The sequence below is a fragment of the Coregonus clupeaformis genome, chromosome 21 (assembly GCF_020615455.1).
Source record: "Coregonus clupeaformis isolate EN_2021a chromosome 21, ASM2061545v1, whole genome shotgun sequence".
NCBI classification, from domain to species: domain Eukaryota; kingdom Metazoa; phylum Chordata; class Actinopteri; order Salmoniformes; family Salmonidae; genus Coregonus; species Coregonus clupeaformis.
In genome coordinates, this window is record NC_059212.1 from 37164888 (window position 1) to 37187180 (window position 22293).

Below are 22293 nucleotides of genomic sequence, written 5' to 3' on the forward strand. Positions count from 1 at the left end.
ATAAAATAGCTGGCAGTTCCCTAAGAGATCCACTTCAGGCTTCCTGTGGTGTACAAACCTGTTCTGAACCCAGCAGGCCAGTGTTTGACCACTACCCTGTATGTCTCTTCTCCCTGCCCAGGTGTGGGCTACGAGGTGGGTATGTGGAACTGGTGAACCTTGACCCCACCGTCATGAGGTACGCCTACACCATCTTCTCCACTGACAGCTGCGCGGCAGTGACTGGTCAGCTAGCCCTGGAGCTCATGGCTAACCCTCCCAGGCCAGGGGACCCCTCATACCCGGTCTACGCCCAGGTGAGACGCATCAAAATAGGTCACAAACTACAGTATGACGTTAGGCTTAGTAGATAGCATATGCCATGTAACAGTTAGTCATAAGTAGTTTAATGATAGTGCTCTGCAAGCATTGATGTCTCTAAAATAAGAAATAGTTCATCAAAATCAAACAACTTCATTTATTTCTGTATTCACAACAGCATCTCAGTGTCCCATACAATACGCTCTCCCCCCTGTCCTTCCTCTCCCTGTCTTCTCTCCCATCTCCACCAGGAGACCCAGTCTATCCAGGCCATGCTGGTCCATAACATGAACTGGGTCCCGGAGGTTCTGAACAATATTTCAGGGATCAGCTGTCAGCCAATGATGGGAGGGGCTTTCGTATTCCCCCGGCTGTATCTACCCCAAGGAGCCATCGAGAAGGCAAAGGTTAGTCATGGGACAAATACTAAACTGTATGGTCGGGTAGAGCACTAGAATCACTACCGTTTTGTCATATGGGCATTTCACAATACATTCACTTTTTGGAGGAAAAAACAAATTAGACATCTGATTAATTCTAAATACTCTGGAGTTAAAGATTTGATCTCTTATCTTTCTTTATACACTACCAGTCAAAGGTATGGACACATTCAAAGCTTTTTCTTTATTGTTACTATTTTTTACATTGTAGAATAATAGTGAAGACATCAAAACTATGAAATAACACATATGGAATCATGTAGTAAACACATTTTATATTTGAGATTCTTCAAATAGTCACCCTTTGCCTTGATGACAGCTTTGCACACTCTTGGCATTCTCTCAACCAGCTTCACCTGGAATGCTTTTCCAACAGTCTTGAAGGAGTTCCCACATACAGTGGGGGAAAAAAGTATTTAGTCAGCCACCAATTGTGCAAGTTCTCCCACTTAAAAAGATGAGAGAGGCCTGTAATTTTCATCATAGGTACACGTCAACTATGACAGACAAATTGAGATTTTTTTTCTCCAGAAAATCACATTGTAGGATTTTTAATGAATTTATTTGCAAATTATGGTGGAAAATAAGTATTTGGTCACCTACAAACAAGCAAGATTTCTGGCTCTCACAAACCTGTAACTTCTTCTTTAAGAGGCTCCTCTGTCCTCCACTCGTTACCTGTATTAATGGCGCCTGTTTGAACTTGTTATCAGTATAAAAGACACCTGTCCACAACCTCAAACAGTCACAATCCAAACTCCACTATGGCCAAGACCAAAGAGCTGTCAAAGGACACCAGAAACAACATTGTAGACCTGCACCAGGCTTGGAAGACTGAATCTGCAATAGGTAAGCAGCTTGGTTTGAAGAAATCAACTGTGGGAGCAATTATTAGGAAATGGAAGACATACAAGACCATTGATAATCTCCCTCGATCTGGGGCTCCACGCAAGATCTCACCCCGTGGGGTCAAAATGATCACAAGAACGGTGAGCAAAAATCCCAGAACCACACGGGGGGACCTAGTGAATGACCTGCAGAGAGCTGGGACCAAAGTAACAAAGCCTACCATCAGTAACACACTACGCCGCCAGGGACTCAAATCCTGCAGTGCCAGATGTGTCCCCCTGCTTAAGCCAGTACATGTCCAGGCCCGTCTGAAGTTTGCTAGAGTGCATTTGGATGATCCAGAAGAGGATTGGGAGAATGTCATATGGTCAGATGAAACCAAAATAGAACTTTTTGGTAAAAACTCAACTCGTCGTGTTTGGAGGACAAAGAATGCTGAGTTGCATCCAAAGAACACCATACCTACTGTGAAGCATGGGGGTGGAAACATAATGGTTTGGGGCTGTTTTTCTGCAAAGGGACCAGGACGACTGATCCGTGTAAAGGAAAGAATGAATGGGGCCATGTATCGTGAGATTTTGAGTGAAAACCTCCTTCCATCAGCAAGGGCATTGAAGATGAAACGTGTCTGGGTCTTTCAGCATGACCATGATCCCAAACACACCGCCCGGGCAACGAAGGAGTGGCTTCGTAAGAAGCATTTCAAGGTCCTGGAGTGGCCTAGCCAGTCTCTAAATCTCAACCCCATAGAAAATCTTTGGAGGGAGTTGAAAGTCTGTGTTGCCCAGCGACAGCCCCAAAACATCACTGCTCTAGAGGAGATCTGCATGGAGGAATGGGCCAAAATACCAGCCACAGTGTGTGAAAACCTTGTGAAGACTTACAGAAAACGTTTGACCTGTGTCATTGCCAACAAAGGGTATATAACAAAGTATTGAGAAACTTTTGGTATTGACCAAATACTTATTTTCCACCATAATTTGCAAATAAATTCATAAAAAATCCTACAATGTGATTTTCTGGAAAAAAAATTCTCATTTTGTCTGTCATAGTTGACGTGTACCTATGATGAAAATTACAGGCCTCTCTCATCTTTTTAAGTGGGAGAACTTGCACAATTGGTGGCTGACTAAATACTTTTTTCCCCACTGTACGCTGAGCACTTGTTGGCTGCTTTTCCTTCACTCTGCGGTCCGACTCATCCCAAGCCATCTCAATTGGGTTGAGGTCAGGGGATTGTGGAGACATGGTCATCTGATGCAGCACTCCATCACTCTCCTTCTTGGTAAAATAGCCCTTACACAGCCTGGAGGTGTGTTATGTCATTGTCCTGTTGAAAAACAAATGATAGTCCCACTACGCCCAAACCAGATGTGATGGCGTATCGCTGTAGAATGCTGTGGTAGCCATGCTGGTTAAATTCTAAATAAATCACAGATAGTGTCACCAGCAAAGCACCCCCACACCATAACACCTCCTCCTCCATGCTTTACGGTGGGAAATACACATGCAGAGATCATCCGTTCACCCACACCGCGTCTCACAAAGACACGGCGGTTGGAACCAAAAATCTCCAATGTCCATTGCTCGTGTTTCTTGGCCCAAGCAGGACTCTTCTTCTTATTGGTGGCCTTTAGTAGTGGTTTCTTTGCAGCAATTCGACCATGAAGGCCTTTTTCACACAGTCCCCTCTGAACAGTTGATGTTGAGATGTGTATGTTACTTGAACTCTGTGAAGCATTTATTTGGGCTGCAATTTCTGAGGCTGGTAACTCTAATGAACTTATCCTCTGCAACAGAGGTAACTCTGGGTCTTCCATTCCTGTGGTGGTCCTCATGAGAGCCAGTTTCATCATAGCGCTTGATGGTTTTTGCGACTGCACTTGAAGAAACTTTAAAAGTTCTTGAAATGTTCCGTATTGACTGAGCTTCATGTCTTAAAGTAATGATGGACTGTCATTTCTCTTTGCTTATTTGAGTTGTTCTTGCCATAATATGGACTTGGTCTTTTACCAAATAGGGCTATCTTCTGTACCTACCTTGTCACAACACAACTGATTGGCTCAAACGCATTAAGAAGGAAATAAATTCCACAAATTAACTTTTAAGAAGGCACACCTGTTAATTGAAATGCATTCCAGGTGACTACCTCATGAAGCTGGTTGAGAGAATGCCAAGAGTGTGCAAAGTTGTCATCAAGGCAAAGGGTGGCTATTTGAAGAATCTCAAATATAAAACATATTTGATTTGTTTAACACTTTTTTGGTTACTACATGATTCCATATGTGTTATTTCATAGTTTTGATGTCTTCACTATTATTCTACAGTCGTGGTCAAAAGTTTTGAGAATGACACAAATACTAATTTTCACAAAGTCTGCTGCCTCAGTTTTGATGATGGCAATTTGCATATACTCCAGAATGTCATGAAGAGTGATCAGATGAATTGCAATTTATTGAAAAGTCCCTCTTTGCCATGAAAATGAACTTAGTCCCCAAAAAAACATTTCCACTGCATTTCAGCCCTGCCACAAAAGGACCAGCTGCCATCATGTCAGTGATTCTCTCGTTAACACAGGTAAGAGTGCTGACGAGGACAAGTCTGGAGATCACTCTGTCATGCTGATTGAGTTAGAATAACAGACTGGAAGCTTTAAAAGGAGGGTGGTGCTTGAAATCATTGTTCTTCCTCTGTTAACCATGGTTACCTGCAAGGAAACACGTGCCGTCATCATTGCTTTGCACAAAAAGGGCTTCACAGGCAAGGATATTGCTGCTAGTAAGATTGCACCTAAATCAACCATTTTTCAGATCATCAAGAACTTCAATGAGAGAGGTACAATTGTTGTGAAGAAGGCGTCAGGGCGCCCAAGAAAGTCCAGCAAGCGCCAGGACCGTCTCCTAAAGTTGATTCAGCTGCGGGATCGGGGCACCACCAGTGCAGAGCTTGCTCAGGAATGGCAGCAGGCAGGTGTGAGTGCATCTGCACGCACAGTGAGGCGAAGACTTTTGGAGGATGGCCTGGTGTCAAGAAGGGCAGCAAAGAAGCCACTTCTCTTCAGGAAAAACATCAGGGACAGACTGATATTCTGCAAAAGGTACAGGGATTGGAATGCTGAGGACTGGGGTAAAGTCATTTTCTCTGATGAATCGATTGAAACGATTGTTTGGGGCATCCGGAAAACACCTTGTCCGGAGAAGACAAGGTGAGCGCTACCATCAGTCCTGTGTCATGCCAACAGTAAAGCATCCTGAGACCATTCATGTGTGGGGTTGCTTCTCAGCCAAGAGAGTGGGCTCACTCACAATTTTGCCTAAGAACACATCCATGAATAAAGAATGGTACCAACACATCCTCCGAGAGCAACTTTTCCCAACCATCCAAGAACAGTTTGGTGACGACCAGTGCCTTTTCCAGCATGATGGAGCACCTTGCCATAAGGCAAAAGTGATAACTAAGTGGCTCGGGGAACAACATTTACATTTACATCATTTAGCAGACGCTCTTATCCAGAGCGATTTACAGGAGCAATTAGGGTTAAGTGCCTTGCTCAAGGGCACATCGACAGATTTTTCACCTAGTCGGCTCGGGGATTAGAACCAGCGACCTTTCGGTTACTGGCACAACGCTCTTAACCACTAAGCTACCTGGCCAGGAAACTCCCCAGACCTTAATCCCATTGAGAACTTGTGGTCGATCCTCAAGAGGCAGGTGGACAAACAAAAACCCACAAATTCTGACAAACTCCAAGCATTGATTATGCAAGAATGGGCTGCCATCAGTCAGGATGTGGCCCAGAAGTTAATTGACAGCATGCCAGGGCGGATTGCAGAGGTCTTGAAAAAGAAGGGTCAACACTGCAAATATTGACTCTGCATAAACTTAATGTAATTGTCAATAAAAGCCTTTGACACTAATGGAATGCTTGTAATTATACTTCAGTATACCATAGTAACATCTGACAAAAATATCTCATAACACAAGCAGCGAACTTTGTGAAGACCAATACTTGTGTCATTCTCAATTTTGACCACGACTGTACAACGTAGAAAATAGTAAAAAATAAAGAAAACCCCTTGAATGAGTAGGTTTGTCCAAACTTTTGACTGGTACTGTATATCTCAGAGTTTTCTGTTTCCCATTGCAGGTAGTAGGGATGCAGCCTGACCTGTGGTACTGTAAACGGTTACTAGAGGAAGCAGGAGTGTGTGTGGGGCCAGGGTGTCAGTATGGACAGAAGGAAGGCACCCACCACATCAGGTACAATCCTCTCTCTGTCTCTCTGGCAACTGCTTCTGGACATAGAAATGTCACCATAAAACATCTCACACTCCAGTAGTCAATGGTTCCATATCCAGTACTCATCCTATCCAAATTGACAGGGCAGCATAGCATTAGCCTCATCATTCTATTTAAACGGTTATACTTCCCCACTGATTTCTCTCTCTGCAGACTGTGTGTCATGACCCCAGTGGAGACCATGGAAGAGGTACTGAAACGCCTGAAGAACTTCCACCTGCATTTCCTCAAGGAGTTCTCCTGAAAACTGGCTTCACCTAACCTCACCTCATAGCCCAATGATGAATAATACATTTAACTTCACAAACAGAGTACAGAGAATCAAAATAGCAACCAGTAACCTCATTTATAAAGTTTTTATATATTTTGACAGACCATATTTAAATAATACAACGTTAAAAAAAAAACTTACAAAACATGACCTACGTAGAAAAATTATGGATTTGGATAGTCCAAAGATGGTTTGTAGATGTTCAGTAGATGTTCAATAACTGTCAACAGCATTTCAGCTAACTATCCACAAACCCTAACCCTTATCCTAAGCCTAAACTTAACCCTAACCCTTATAATTTACTAACCTTAACCCTTACCCTAATTCTAAACCTAACACTAACCATAACATGCAGTTGCTTATCAACTTATAGTTTGTTGATAGTATGACCATCTGTAGATCATCTATATGGGACTATCCAAATAAAGTGTGACCAAATCCGTTTTACTGGCCTGCTACATCAGACTTTTGCCAAGCGTGAGAGGCTCCTATTCATTTCAACAAAACCTGGGCGTGAGCGGCTTTTAACATAATTATTATGCTTCAAGTCATACATGTACACAGAAAAAGCATATTTTCCATATTTTGTCAAACTTTGGCATTAGAGAATGAAAATACCTGTCTCAGACAGTGTAGACCCCCCCCCTAAATACTCAGAAAGACTCTTCTTAACAATAACAACTTTACCTTGTTAGGACCTGCCATTGTGGGGCAGAGATATTGGAACTAAGGGGAAAGTGTAAATGCTGTCAAAGTTGACATTTTTGAGGTAATGATAGATTTTGGCCATATTCACTAACATCCGAATGTATACTTAAATACACGTACCTGTAAAATGGCAACGTCTATCATGTCAATTCAATACTTACTATGACTGTGATATGTGGTTGTCTCACCTAGCTATCTTAAGATGAAGATGAATGCACTAGCTGTAAGTCGCTCTGCATAAGAGTGTCTGCTAAATGACTAAGATGTAAAAATGATGACAAACTTTTTAAAGCATTGGATGCAATCTGTGCTGAGTTACTCCAATGGCATTTCAAGGGGAATTTAGCCACCCTCTAGTTTGTCAGGATAAAACACTTCATCAAGGACATTTATTATTCTATAACATATAACAGTCTTAGTGTCATATTCAATAAGTATATACAGTTGAAGTCGGAAGTTTACATACACCTAAGCCAAATACATTTAAACTCAGTTTTTCACAATTCCTGACATTTAATCCTAGTAAAAATTCCCTGTCTTAGGTCAGTTAGGATCACCACTTTATTTTAAGAATGTGAAATGTCAGAATAATAGTAGAGATCATGATTTATTTCAGCTTTTTATTTATTTCATCATATTCCCAGTGGGTCAGAAGTTTACATACACTCAATTAGTATTTGGTAGCATTGCCTTTAAATTGTTTAACTTGGGTCAAACGTTTCAGGTAGCCTTCCACAAGCTTCCCACAATAAGTTGGGTGAATTTTGGCCCATTCCTCCTGACAGAGCTGGTGTAACTGAGTCAGGTTTGTAGGCCTCCTTGCTCGCACATGCTTTTTCAGTTCTGCCCACACATTTTCTAGAGGATTGAGGTCAGGGCTTTGAGATGGCCACTCCAATACCTTGACTTTGTTGTCCTTAAGCCATTTTGCCACAACTTTGGAAGTATGCTTGGGGTCATTGTCCATTTGGAAGACCCATTTGCGACCAAGCTTTAACTTCCTGACTAATGTCTTGAGATGTTGCTTCAATATATCCACATAATTTTCCTTCCTCATGATGCCATCTATTTTGTGAAGTGCACCAGTCCCTCCTGCAGCAAAGCACCCCCACAGCATGATGCTGCCACCCCTGTGCTTCACGTTTGGGATGGTGTTCTTCGGCTTGCAAGCAACCCCCTTTTTCCTCCAACATAACGATGGTCATTATGGCCAAACAGTCCTATTTTTGTTTCATCAGACCAGAGGACATTTCTCCAAAAAGTACGATCTTTGTCCCTATGTGCAGTTGCAAACCGTAGTCTGGCTTTTTTATGGTGGTATTGGAGCAGTGGCTTCTTCCTTGCTGAGCTGCCTTTCAGGTTATGTCGATATAGGACTCGTTTTACTGTGGACATAGATACATTTGTACCTGTTTCCTCCAGCATCCTCTCAAGGTCCTTTGATGTTGTCGCACCAAAGTACGTTCATCTCTAGGAGACAGAACACGTCTCCTTCCTGAGCGGTATGACGGCTACGTGGTCCCATGGTGTTTATACTTGCTTACTATTGTTTGTACAGATGAATGTGGTACCTTCAGGCGTTTGGAAATTGCTCCCAAGGATGAACCAGACTTGTGGAGGTCTACAATTTTTTTTCTGAGGTCTTGGCTGATTTCTTTTGATTTTCCCATGATATAAAGCAAAGAGGCACTGAGTTTGAAGGTAGGCCTTGAAATACATCCACAGGTACACCTCCAATTGACTCAAATGATGTCAATTAGCCTATCAGAAGCTTCTAAGGCCATGACATCATTTTCTGGAATTTTCCAAGCTGTTTAAAGGCACAGTCAACTTAGTGTATGTAAACTTCTGACCCACTGGAATTGTGATACAGTGAATTATAAGTGAAATAATCTGTCTGTAAACAATTGTTGGAAAAATTACTTGTGTCATGCACAAAGTAGATGTCCTAACCGACTTAACAAAACTATAGTTTGAGTGGTTGAAAAAATAGTTTTAATGACTCCATCCTAAGTGTATGTAAACTTCCGACTTCAACTGTAAATACAGTAAAACTACAAATAGGCCTACTGACTAAAGCTGAATGTTTTAAATCCCCTCAGATTCTCAACGATTCTATTAAACACATCAATCACACTTTACTTACTGACTATGTGATATACATAATACGGCTATAGTCAAATTAGACAGAGAGTTTAACAATCAGAGATTCTTACAATTTTCTCAGAATATTAATAAAATATCACAAATTTAACAAAATTGACAGCATTGTAATAGTTACAGAATGAAATGACTGTGCTAAGATCTGAATAGCAGTTTCAAGGTTGTGTGAGTAACGACTATTCTGCCAGCAGCACAAATTATGATGTCACTTATGTATGGTAATAAAGAAACCTTCAAAATAAAAGTCCACATTTCAAAACATTGCAATGTCAATAACTCATTCAAAATATATTACATTGTAATCAATGGCACTTTTTTATGTTGCTTATAATGCAAGGCGCAAGTTTTTAAAAAGAATGAAAAAAATAGATGTTTTTAAAAACATTTTTTAAGAGCACTATTGAAAAATACAATGTTCATGGTATATTTATATTGTTGGGCTGTAGAGATTATTTTTTATTTGTGCCAGTGTAAAAGTGGGGTTGGGAGTACTTAGTAGGGTCTGTAGAATCTATAGATGTTGTTATTTCGTGGTGGACTGCAGAATAGAGTGTTGCTGGCCTTTTACTCCATCCATTCCATTGGCCTCAATGCCGACGCTTAGTAAACTTTTGGAAAAAATTGTGTTTGACAGATACAATGCTATTTCACAGTACACAAATTAACAACAGACTTTCAGCATGCTTATAGGGAAGGGCATTCAACATGTACGGACTGACACAAATGACTTATGATTGGCTGAAAGAAATGGATAATAAGAAGATTGTGGGAGATGTTTTGTTAGACTTCAGTGCAGCTTTGACATTATCAATCATAATCTGCTGCTGAATAAACGTATGTGTTATGGCTTTACATCCTCTGCCATATCGTGGATTGAGAGCTACCTATCTAACAGAACACAGAGGGTTTTCTTTAATGGAAGCCTCTCTAACATAAACCAGGTAGAGTGTGGTATACCTCAACACAGCTATCTTGGTCCTTTACTGTTTTACATTTTTACTACTGACCTACCACTAACCTTGAGTAAAGCCTGTGTGTCTATAATAATAATAATATAATAATATGCCATTTAGCAGACGCTTTTATCCAAAGCGACTTACAGTCATGCGTGCATACATTTTTGTGTATGGGTGGTCCCGGGGATTGAACCCACTACCTTTGCGTTACAAGCGCCGTGCTCTACCAGCTGAGCTATGTACGCTAACCTAACGTAGCAGGCGTAAAATAAACTCCTGAAACTAGATCCCCTACATTAGTGGTATTCAAATATTTTCAGCGGGAATTTCTGGGTACCCCATTTTTTCCCAAGTAATTTCTCATGACCTCACCCCAAATCTAATGGCACAGCCTTAAAATCGATAAACTTCAATTACTTGCATTTTCATTTCTTGTCAAAATGAAAAGAAACCAATAAATATATTTACTCAATAGCATTTTATTTTTCAAATGATCTTTTAAAAAAAAGTTTGTATGTTGTCCCATACAATAATCTTTACTCTTAATTTTTTCGCAACATTGAATACCACTGCCCTACATGCTGGTCTTGATGAGAAGAACAAAAACTGTTGGGGGAGGTTCCCTTCTACACTGTTCAACCAATCCAGTAAACGTGGAGGAGGAGTTAAGATGGAGTGTTGCCTTGTTAACATCCAAAAGCAGTAGTTGTGTCACAGGCTCTCTTTCCATTTCCCCTGAAAACTGGAACATCCGGTTGTTAGGGACTCAGCAGGGGAAACACTCTTTTCACGCAACTTTGATACGGAAGTGACTTTTTCGTAGCAGGTTAGGAGAATTAACGTAGCTGACTAGGAGACTGAGGTTAGGGTTAGGTTTAGCGAAAATGCTCTCCTAATCTGCTACGGAAATCACTTTGTATCGAAGTGCCATGCAAAGAGAGTGTCCTGTCTGGACAGAGGCTAATGGACGCTGATGACTCAACATTATACATGTCAGCTACGACAGCAAGTGTAAGCACTGCAATCCTTAACAAAGAGCTGCAGTCAGTTTTAGAATGGGTGGCTAGTAATAAGCTCGTCCTAAATATATAAAAAACTAAAGCATTGTATTTGAGACAAATCATTCTCTAAACCCTAAACCTCATCTAAATCTTGTGACATAATTAATAATAATTATGGGCCCCGTGTAGCTCAGTTGGTAGAGCATGGCGCACTCACTAACTGTAAGTTGCTCTGGATAAGAGCGTCTGCTAAATGACTAAAACATTATTATTATTTTTTTTGCAATTGAGCAAGTTGAGGAGACTAAACTGCTTGGTGTAACCCTAGATTGTAAACTGACATGGTCAAAACGTATTGATGCAACAGTTACTAATATGGGAAGAGGTCTGTCCTTGATAAAGCTCTGCTTTCTTGACACCACAATCAACCAAACAAGTCCTATAGGCCCTAATTTTATCACACCTGGACTACTGCCCAGTTATATGGCCAAGTGCCACAAAGAAGAACACCGGCAAACTACAGTTGGCCCATAAACGTACATTTTACATTTGAGTCATTTAGCAGACGTTCTTATCCAGAGTGACTTACAGTGCATACATTTTCATACTTTTTGTTGTTCTCGGAGGGCTAATATCAAGAATATGCATGTCAATCTCTCCTGGCTCAAAGTACAGGAAAGATTGACTGCATCAATACTTGTCTTTGTGAGAGATATTGACGTGTTGAAAGCACCAAACTGTCACTTCAAACAGCTAACACACAGCTCAAACACCCATACCTGAAAAGACATGTCACCAGGGGTCTCTTCACAGTCCCTAAGTCCAGAACAGAGGCTGGGAAACTCACAGTACTAAATAGAGCCATGACCACATGGAACTCTTTTCCACATCAGGTAAGCAGTAAAATCAGATTGTAAAAAAATGTCTGAGTGTCTGCGGGTTTTTGCTCCTTCCTTGTACTTGATTGATGAATTAAGGTCACTAATTAGTAAGGAACTCCCCTCACCTGGTTGTCTAGGTCTTAATTGAAAGGAAAAACCAAAAACCAGCAGACACTAGGCCCTTCCATGGAATGAGTTTGACACCCCTGGTTTAGAGGCATGTGAGTAGACGTCAAGTTGGTCACACACATTTCCTTGGTGGCAGCATGGATATTGCCATTTATAATAATAATAATATGCCATTTAGCAGACACTTTTATCCAAAGCGACTTACAGTCATGCGTGCATATTTTTTTTTTTGCGTATGGGTGGTCCCGGGGGATTGAACCCACTACCCTGACGTTACAAGCGCCATGCTCTACCAGCTGAGCTACAGAGGACCACATTTATCGGCAGAGTAACACACCTTGTGCATTCTACTATTACAACTCTCTACAGCAGTAAACTGAAAGCCCGACTGAGTTTCTGAGTTAGTTGGACCCCCTGGTCTGTATTGATCCCATACTGGGTCTGTATTCGGACCGCGGTCTGCCTATTGAGTATAGCTGGCCTAGACCAAAGATTATCTGTGCCTAGGTCTTTATGGACTTGAACATACAGTGGGGGAAAAAAGTATTTAGTCAGCCACCAATTGTGCAAGTTCTCCCACTTAAAAAGATGAGAGAGGCCTGTAATTTTCATCATAGGTACACATCAACTATGACAGACAAAATGAGGAAAAAAAATCCAGAAAATCACATTGCAGGATTTTTTATGAATTTATTTGCAAATTATGGTGGAAAATAAGTATTTGGTCAATAACAAAAGTTTCTCAATACTTTGTTATATACCCTTTGTTGGCAATGACACAGGTCAAATGTTTTCTGTAAGTCTTCACAAGGTTTTCACACACTGTTGCTGGTATTTTGGCCCATTCCTCCATGCAGATCTCCTCTAGAGCAGTGATGTTTTGGGGCTGTCGCTGGGCAACACAGACTTTCCAGGTTGTGGACAGGTGTCTTTTATACTGATAACAAGTTCAAACAGGTGCCATTAATACAGGTAATGAGTGGAGGACAGAGGAGCCTCTTAAAGAAGAAGTTACAGGTCTGTGAGAGCCAGAAATCTTGCTTGTTGACCAAATACTTATTTTCCACCATAATTTGCAAATATACTTGCACAATTGGTGGCTGACTAAATACTTTTTTCCCCCACTGTATAAATATAATTATCTCTCTAAATTGAACATCAGTCATATCACTAGAAAAAAAAATAGGATTCTAGATGTAAATGCATTGGCTTCAAAAAGCAAATAGGCTATAACACACATTTACGAGTTGTAAACTAGGCAAGATATCAAATTATAATGTATGATTAGGCTATAGTAGTAGTAGTATACAGTGGATCTTTTTACAAATATCAAGTGATAGTGGACCTTTGCAGTTGGTGCTGCACTTTCCTGGAAACCATACGTTCATAACTCCATAGACATTCTTGTCTTTGGAGTTGTGAAATCATAGCTAAGGCTATAAAAGTCTAGCCTGGTAGAACCAGGCAAATAGAAGTATGCCTTTATCATAATAAAATACACTTTTACTGGATGGTAAGTGTTTGTTGACATGAAAATGTGGAGTAGGTTGTATAGATCTGTAGGGAAAAAATCTAATTGAATCCCTTTTTAGATTTAATTTTAAGGCAGCAAAATGTGTGCAAGGGGTCTGTAGACTTTCATTAGGCACGGTATGCAAACACATTCTACTGGGCACAGACATCAATTCAACGTCTATTCCACGTTGGTTCCACGTCATTTCATTGAAATGACATGGAAACAACGTTGATTCAACCAGTGTGTGCCCAGTGGGATGTCAGAAACCTACAGCCTATTATCGGAATATTCCAAAGCTACCACAACAAGGGTGAAAGAGAAATAGGAGAGGGATACGCTCTTAATTAATAAACTGCTGTAATTGGCAGCTGTTAAACCCATTTCTTCACAGCATGTGATTTCTGTGTAATGCTCAAATGATGACATTCCAGTGGAGTGACTTTTCATTTTTAAACATGAAGCCTAAAGCTCTCACTTCTTTTGAAGTATCCATCCTTTAACAACTAAAGCATCAATGGTTGGCCTAGTAAGGCATGCCCCCACAAATTAACTTTTAACAAGGCACACCTGTTAATTGAAATGCTTTCCAGGTGACTACCTCATGACGCTGGTTGAGAGAATGCCAAGAGTGTGCAAAGCTGTCATCAAGGCAAAGGGTGGCTACTTTGAAGAATCTCAAATAGAAAATTAATTTTGATTTATTTAACACTTTTTTGGTTGCTACATGATTCCATATGTGTTATTTCATAGTTTTGATGTCTTCACTATTATTCTACAATGTAGAAAATAGTAAAAATAAAGAAAAACCCTTGAATGAGTAGGTGTGTCCAAACTTTTGACTGGTACTGTATACATGCCCAGTGCTACTCAGTACACTGCAGAACTGTGGTCCTATCCAAGTTCTTATTTATTATTACAATGTGCATAAAACTCTGGAAGATAATGTCTCCAACTTAAACGACACCATTTCCATAAAAGTACCTTGGGTGAACTGGAATATAATGTCTCTAACTTAAACAACACTATCTTCCAGTCCAAATGGTGCCTCTTTAAATAATATTAATCTCCACACTGTCCTCGCTGTAAAACAGAGACGGGTACTCCATTACACATGACATGGGCCTGCCCTAAACTTGAACAATGGAGACTGGAGATTTAAATAATTTTACATGAGGTCCTTCATAGGGAAGTAGACCTACATTTAACTCCCATGATGCCAATCCTTGGGGATCTATCTGATTTACAACTTACTTCTCAGAGATTGAATAATTGTTTTAGTTTAGCTATGACTGTGGCTAAAAGATGTATAACTTTTAAGTGGAACCATGAGGATCCTCCCAATATCACTCAATGGATTAATGAGGTCAATTAATGTATGCCACTAGAAGGTAATCCACAGTCCTTTCATAAGACTTGGGATCCCTGGTTAGTATATACAGAGTCATTATAGACATTTAATAATTGATATGTGTATGATATGTGATCTGAGGTAACAACTAAAATGGCGTGATGGCATATGAATGCAGATGGCATGATGTGCAATTGGGATGTACTGTATCTATATTAAATGTTAGCTTTTTGGGGGGTTTGTTTTGTTTGTTGTACTTGTATAATTGAATTTCACATTAATGTCTTATTGAATTCTATGTGGAAAAAAATCTAATAAACACAATTTTCCACAAAAACAAACAAACAATGGCGATGAACCAGATATATCTGTTTTAGGCTTACTGGAATTTGCCTGGGGCAACTTTAAAGCAGGCTCAACTTGCAAAACTGATGAGTTTACTGGTTCCTCTGCAGGAAATAACTTTGGGGGGGAGCTTTACCCCTACTCACTTCCTCACCAACAACATGAGAAAAGTTCAAGGAGCCATAGAAGTCGACAAGTCAATAGGCATCTCATCAGATACTATTCCATTTGTCTGAGAGGACCAGCAGGTGTGATAGTAGAATGTCTCTCCTCTGCCTGAGAGAGCTCTGCCGCAAGACGAGGAGCATCAAACAGACAGAGCTGGAGCCCTTGGTGAGACGAGCCAATCAGATTAGAGCAGAACTCACACTGGTAAGATCTCACAGTAGCCTATCCTAGCCCTATATAGAACGTGGAATGCTGTGCATAGGGTTAACAGTATCCCAGCCACACACGTTAACAAATTGCTGTAAATTTACAGCAAAACTTTCACAGTTAGCTACTGTAATTCTATATTACAGTACTGTAATTCTATATTACAGTACTGTACTGTAAAAAGCAATGCATTATAGGCACTTAACAGTGTTGCGCTGCACTGCTGTAAAAGTACTGTATTACCTGTTTTGCTGTATATTTATAGCAGCATACTGTGAATTATGGTGCATTGTGGAAAATGTTGTGGGCAGCGAAAGAACCTCTGGCTCATGGACATATTTTGAGGCATGCCTTGTATTTTGTTGCACCCATTAGTGAGAATGTTGTACCCCACAGAATATACAGTACCATATTTTTGTTTTATATATATTTATCCTATAAATCTACAGTAACTTACTGGCTAGTGTGCTGCCAGTAATTTACTGTAATTCAGTACCATACTGTATTTTTTAAATCTAAAAACCTTTTCCTGTAAATCTACAGTAATTTACTGTAATTCAGTATTGCCCCCACAGAATACAGTACCATACTGTAACTTTGGAGCGCCAAAAACCTTTTGTGGCTGCATGCTATTGTTTTGGCTTATTAACACATTAAGAGGCTATACTTGTTGCACCCGTTAGTGAGAGTGCTGTACCAATTTAAGTGATATGCGGTAGTAGTTCCCTAACAATTAAATATATAGGGAATAGATCAGAGTGGAAGCAAGTCTCAAACCTTTAATGATTGACTGTTTAGTCATGTCCATTTGCTCTGTTTTAACCTTAATCTGGCCCTGCCAGTAGTCATGACAATTTAGAAGCCTTTGTTAAGGCCTCTACAAGTGCAAGTGATATAATGCACCAAATATTCATTGGTATGCTGTAATATATAATTACATATTCACTGTTAGCAATTGCTGTAATTCTATTACAATACAACTTAACAATAAAGTACTGTATTGCTTTTTTGCTGTATATTTACTGCAGCATTCTGTAAATGATGGTGCATTGTGGAAACATTTTGTGGGAGGAGAAAGAATCGCTGACTCATTAACATATTTGGAGGCGTGCCTTGTAAGACGGCTATATTTGTTGCACCCATTAGTGAGAATGCTGTACCAATTGAACTGATATATGGTAATAGTTCCATTACAATTTGATGTGTAGTGCATTCGAAAAGTATTCAGACCCCATGACTTTTTCCACATTTTGTTACGTTACAGTCTGAAATTGATTAAAATACTTTTTTCCCTCATCAATCTACACACAATACCACATAATGAGAAAGCGTTGAAGGTCCGCAAGAACACAGTGGCCTCCATCATTCTTAAATGGGAGAAGTTAGGAAACACCTAGACTCTTCCTAGATTTGGCCGCCCGGCCAAACTGAACAATCGGGGGAGAAGGGCCTTAGTCAGGGAGGTGACCAAGAACCCAATGGTCACTCTGACAGAGCTCAAGAGTTCCTCTGTGGAGATGGGAGAACCTTCCAGAAGGACAACCATCTCTGCAGCACTCCACCAATCAGGCCTTTATGGTAGAGTGGCCAGACGGAAGCCACTCCTCAGTAAAAGGCACATGACAGCCTGTTTGGAGTTTGCCAAAAGGCACCTAAAGGACTCTCAGACCATGAGAAACAAGATTCTCTGGTCTGATTGAAGTGGATTTAACAGGTGACATCAATAAGGGATCATAGCTTTCACCTGATCAGTCAATGTCATGGAAAGAGCAGGTGTTCCTAATATTTTGTGCACTAGTGTATAGCCTAGGCCTATACACAACAAGCTCTTGGGTTTGTAAAATATGATCATGATTTAAAACGTTTCGAACTGCAATATAATTGTTCTGAAACTCAAGCCGACCCTCAGGTTGAAATAATGTTTTCATTCCACTTCCCAGCTAATTCCACCTGCCAGCGGGAAGAACTGTGGATATTCGACCCAGTGCAGGACTCCTATTGTGTTTGTTTACATTTACTTGGTTTACAAACATTGGAGTAAAACAAGCTTATATTTTGGGTTCTGAAGGGGTATGACGGTTGAACTATGCTCATGAGGCATTTATAAGTTATATTCTATTCCACTCCAATCAGCTAAAAACAAGAAGAAGTGGCTTCAGTGGGCACGAGATCACCAACACTGGACAATTGAGGAGTGGAAAAACATTGCCTGGTCCAACGAATCCCGGTTCCTGTTGCGTGTCAGGATTTGGCGTAAGCAGCTTGAGTCCATGGATCCATCTTGCCTGGTGTCAACGGTACAGGCTGGTAGTGTACTGGTGTGGGGAATGTTTTCCTGGCACACGTTAGGTCTCTTGATACCAATTGAGCAACTATTGAATGCCACAGCATACCTGAACATTGTTGCTGACAAAACCCAATAGAGCATCTTTGGGATGAGATTGAAAGGGCTGTTCGCAGCATGAATGTACCGCCGTCAAATCTGCAGCAACTGCGTGATGCCATCGCGTCAGAAGTGACCAACATCCCTGTGGAACGTTTCCGACACTTTATAGAATCCATGCCCGAAGAATTCAGGCTGTTCTGGAGGCAAAGGGGGGTCCGACTCAGTACTAGATGGGTGTATCTAATAAACTGGCCATTGAGTGTATTTTAATTCAGTCATCTCGGTTTTAATCTTTTTATCCTTCGCTTGTTTGTAACAATTGCCTAAGACAACTAAGGCACCTAAGGCAACTTTGTTTTTGTAGTCAACTTTGTTCTGAGATAGATAAACATCTTGATTCTATGTTTAGCGAAGATCGTCTGTGTATAAAGTGATGCACAAGGGCTAAAAAGCATCTGACAACGCACTTAGCTGTTCTACTAGTGGTCTGAGGCAGTCAGTCAGTAAATAACGAGCGTCTTCCAGTGCAACTTTAGTAACAATGGTTGTAGGTAAGGAGGACTGCAATTGGGCCTACCGAACTATGTCTAGTCTACAGTATGAAAGTGTGAAGTTGTGGCAGATCATGACTCTCAGTATATACTACCAGCATTAACTCCGACTTCTAAGGGTTAGGGTTAAGTTTAGGCATTAACTCTGAATTCTTAAGGTTAGGCATTAACTCTGAATGGGTAAGGATTAGGATGGGCTTAAAACAAAAATTTCAAAAGCATGCAACCTTTGGCACCAGAGGCAGATGCTTTCTATCGCTGGATTAAAACAAAAATCTCAAATACAATCTTTTTATTGCTGGATTAAAACATGCAACCAGTCAATAAATAATATAATAATACTCGTAGGAAAGGTTTATCTTTAGCTCACAATCTGTGGATACTATATGATTAGAAAGGTTAAAAATGTATGTAAAACATCACAGCACAATTGAAAGATATATGGCACATGGAAACCAAACGAGGGTGGTCTATGGTGATAGGTGGGATGGGCTGAGAGTGGCTGAGGGGTGGGATTAAAGAGCTTATGTTTGGTAATGTATTATTGTTATGTGATTGCTTTATATAAAAGTACCATGTATGTAAAATGTATATGTAGCAGAAAAGCTGTAAAAAAACTAAAAATATGGTTGTCCTCCGAAGAGGGGTGGATGGGTTAATAAAAAAATAAAATAAAAAAAAAGCTACCTTTGGCACCAGAGGCAGATGCTTACGCCCATCCACAACACCTTAGCAAAACGAAACCTACTTGAAGGTAACAGTGCTCACTATTGCCTCTAGTGGCCGGTTTGGACGTCATCTCCCGACGTCCTCAGACATGGATGGACGTCGAATACTGACTTGTATCATGGGTGACCTGGCTGGTATATGTGATGTGTGTTTACCTGTGTTTTTTTCTTCTTCTGTCTTATCAGGCTCATACACGCCCTCTGGTGGTATCTCTTATATACAGTGCAGCGTGTCCAACTTCATCTCTCGACGAGATGGTGGTGTACCATCGTCCCCCGAGAATATCTTCATGACCTCTGTCTCTCAAAGGTCAATAATGGTGAGAATTATCTTCATCACCATCATGATCATCATCATCATGTCTCATTCATCTTTCCCTCTGTATTTTCTGCTTTCTGTTTTTAGCAAGTGTTGAAGCTGCTGGTCCACAATCAGGCCTCACTTCCGACAGGTGTGCTGACCGCTGTGCCCACCTACTCTTCTTTTAAAATTATGTAGCAAAGGCTCGGTGCAGCCATTGTTCCGTACTACCTAGATGAAGAGCATGGCTGGGCAATGGAGGTGGAGGAGCTACGCAGAGCACTACAGGTCTCTAAGGGTGTCTGCAACTCTGTCGCTTTGTACGTAATCAACCCGGGGAATCCTGCAGGTAACGTGTTGTTCCGGTTCCATGATGGTCGATACAGTAGTACCCCACTATTTGACCATATGAAGAATATAAAGTCAACATTTTTGCAGGCCAAGTTAACCCAGCAGTATTTATGGATAGTCTCATTTGTTTTGTTGTTGCTAGGTCATGTTCAGAGCAGGAAGTGTATTGAAGGGGTGATCCGATTCGCTGCTGAGGAGAGGCGCTTCCTCATGGCTGATGAGGTGACTTCCTGTCTGTATTCTCTCCTGGCAAATTACTTATTTTCAATCACAAATATTTCACTTCTCTCTATATTGACTATGTAGTGCGTTGTTGTTCTGTCTTCCACGCACCCCTCTCTGTTTCATTCGATCCACAGGTGTATCAGAAAGTGTGTTCGGGGAGGGCAGTGAGTTTGTCTCCTATAAAAGGTTATGTCTGAGACATGGGGCCTCCTCTCTCTCACACAGTGGAGGTGGCCTCTTTCCACTCAGCATCCAAAGGCTTCATGGGAGAGTGAGTACAGCAGCAGTCTGTCTATGGCAATAGACTAACAGATTCATACATTCAACTGACGGTGGACTGTAATAGGAGGTTTTGTAATTGACTGGTTCAAAGTTCAGAATGCCACCATGGCGCATTTATTAGAATGCTGCTGGATGAATGAGGAAGTATCCAATTATCTGATTTATTTCACACACACAGCAGAGGCAGGGGGGCGAGGATTTGATGATGGATTTTGTTGGCTTGTAAGGCCGGTAGGTAGGGTTGTGGTGGTTGATTCTTTCATGCACAAAGGGAAGGAAAATGGAATATGCCGCCCGTGGCATCACCATGAAAGGATTTGCCGTTTTGAGAAGGGGGTTAAATGGTAAGGTGAGGAGTGAGAAAAAGGCTGAGGAGTGGTAATTTGGGAGAGAGAACAGCTGTAGTGGGAAGGGGTGTGGCCTGGACCAATTAGAGCAATTAGTCCCATCAACAGAGGAGTGGTCTTCAATACACACATTCTATAGCCTACTGTACTCTACAATGATCTGGATCGTATTACCCCATTAGCTACTTAATTAAGTCATTAGCTACTAGCCTACTACTTATTTAAAACTGTCAAATACTTTCAGCATGAGCGTTAGAGCAAACATGTATTAGTGCCATCTTAGACAACGTATGAGCTGCCAACACAAACTCAATAGTGACAAAAGTACATAAAATAGCTGGCAGTTCCCTAAGAGATCCACTTCAGGCTTCCTGTGGTGTACAAACCTGTTCTGAACCCAGCAGGCCAGTGTTTGACCACTACCCTGTATGTCTCTTCTCCCTGCCCAGGTGTGGGCTACGAGGTGGGTATGTGGAACTGGTGAACCTTGACCCCACCGTCATGAGGTACGCCTACACCATCTTCTCCACTGACAGCTGCGCGGCAGTGACTGGTCAGCTAGCCCTGGAGCTCATGGCTAACCCTCCCAGGCCAGGGGACCCCTCATACCCGGTCTACGCCCAGGTGAGACGCATCAAAATAGGTCACAAACTACAGTATGACGTTAGGCTTAGTAGATAGCATATGCCATGTAACAGTTAGTCATAAGTAGTTTAATGATAGTGCTCTGCAAGCATTGATGTCTCTAAAATAAGAAATAGTTAATCAAAATCAAACAACTTCATTTATTTCCGTATTCACAACAGCATCTCAGTGTCCCATACAATACACTCTCCCCCCTGTCCTTCCTCTCCCTGTCTTCTCTCCCATCTCCACCAAGAGACCCAGGAGACCCAGCCTATCCAGGCCATGCTGGTCCATAACATGAACTGGGTCCCGGAGGTTCTGAACAATATTTCAGGGATCAGCTGTCAGCCAATGATGGGAGGGGCTTTCGTATTCCCCCGGCTGTATCTACCCCAAGGAGCCATCGAGAAGGCAAAGGTTAGTCATGGGACAAATACTAAACTGTATGGTCGGGTAGAGCACTAGAATGACTACCGTTTTGTCGTATGGGCATTTCACAATACATTCACTTTTTGGAGGAAAAAACTAATTAAACATCTGATTAATTCTAAATACTCTGGAGTTAAAGATTTGATCTCTTATCTTTCTTTATACACTACCAGTCAAAGGTATGGACACATTCAAGGCTTTTTCTTTGTTGTTACTATTTTTTACATTGTAGAATAATAGTGAAGACATCAAAACTATGAAATAACACATATTTTATATTTGATATTATTCAAATAGCCACCCTTTGCCTTGATGACAGCTTTGCACACTCTTGGCATTCTCTCAACCAGCTTCACCTGGAATGCTTTTCCAACAGTCTTGAAGGAGTTCCCACATATGCTGAGCACTTGTTGGCTGCTTTTCCTTCACTCTGCGGTCCGACTCATCCCAAGCCATCTCAATTGGGTTGAGGTCAGGGGATTGTG

At 41.0% G+C, this 22293-nt stretch overlaps 1 protein-coding gene and 1 pseudogene across 1 annotated transcript in view; both read left to right on the forward strand.

The window, feature by feature from the left end:
* LOC121534647 (alanine aminotransferase 2-like) overlaps positions 1-6484 on the forward strand; it is a 9656-nt gene extending 3172 nt beyond the window's left edge. Inside the window, exons 8-11 of the mRNA XM_045206091.1 lie at positions 122-296; positions 552-707; positions 5737-5849; positions 6042-6484. Coding sequence (XP_045062026.1) covers positions 122-296; positions 552-707; positions 5737-5849; positions 6042-6132 — 535 coding nt within the window. The 3' untranslated portion in view covers positions 6133-6484. The remainder of the gene's footprint in view (positions 1-121; positions 297-551; positions 708-5736; positions 5850-6041) is intronic.
* Positions 6485-18508: 12024 nt separating this feature from the next.
* On the forward strand, positions 18509-21433 carry LOC121534444 (annotated as a pseudogene).
* Positions 21434-22293: the final 860 nt, after the last annotated feature.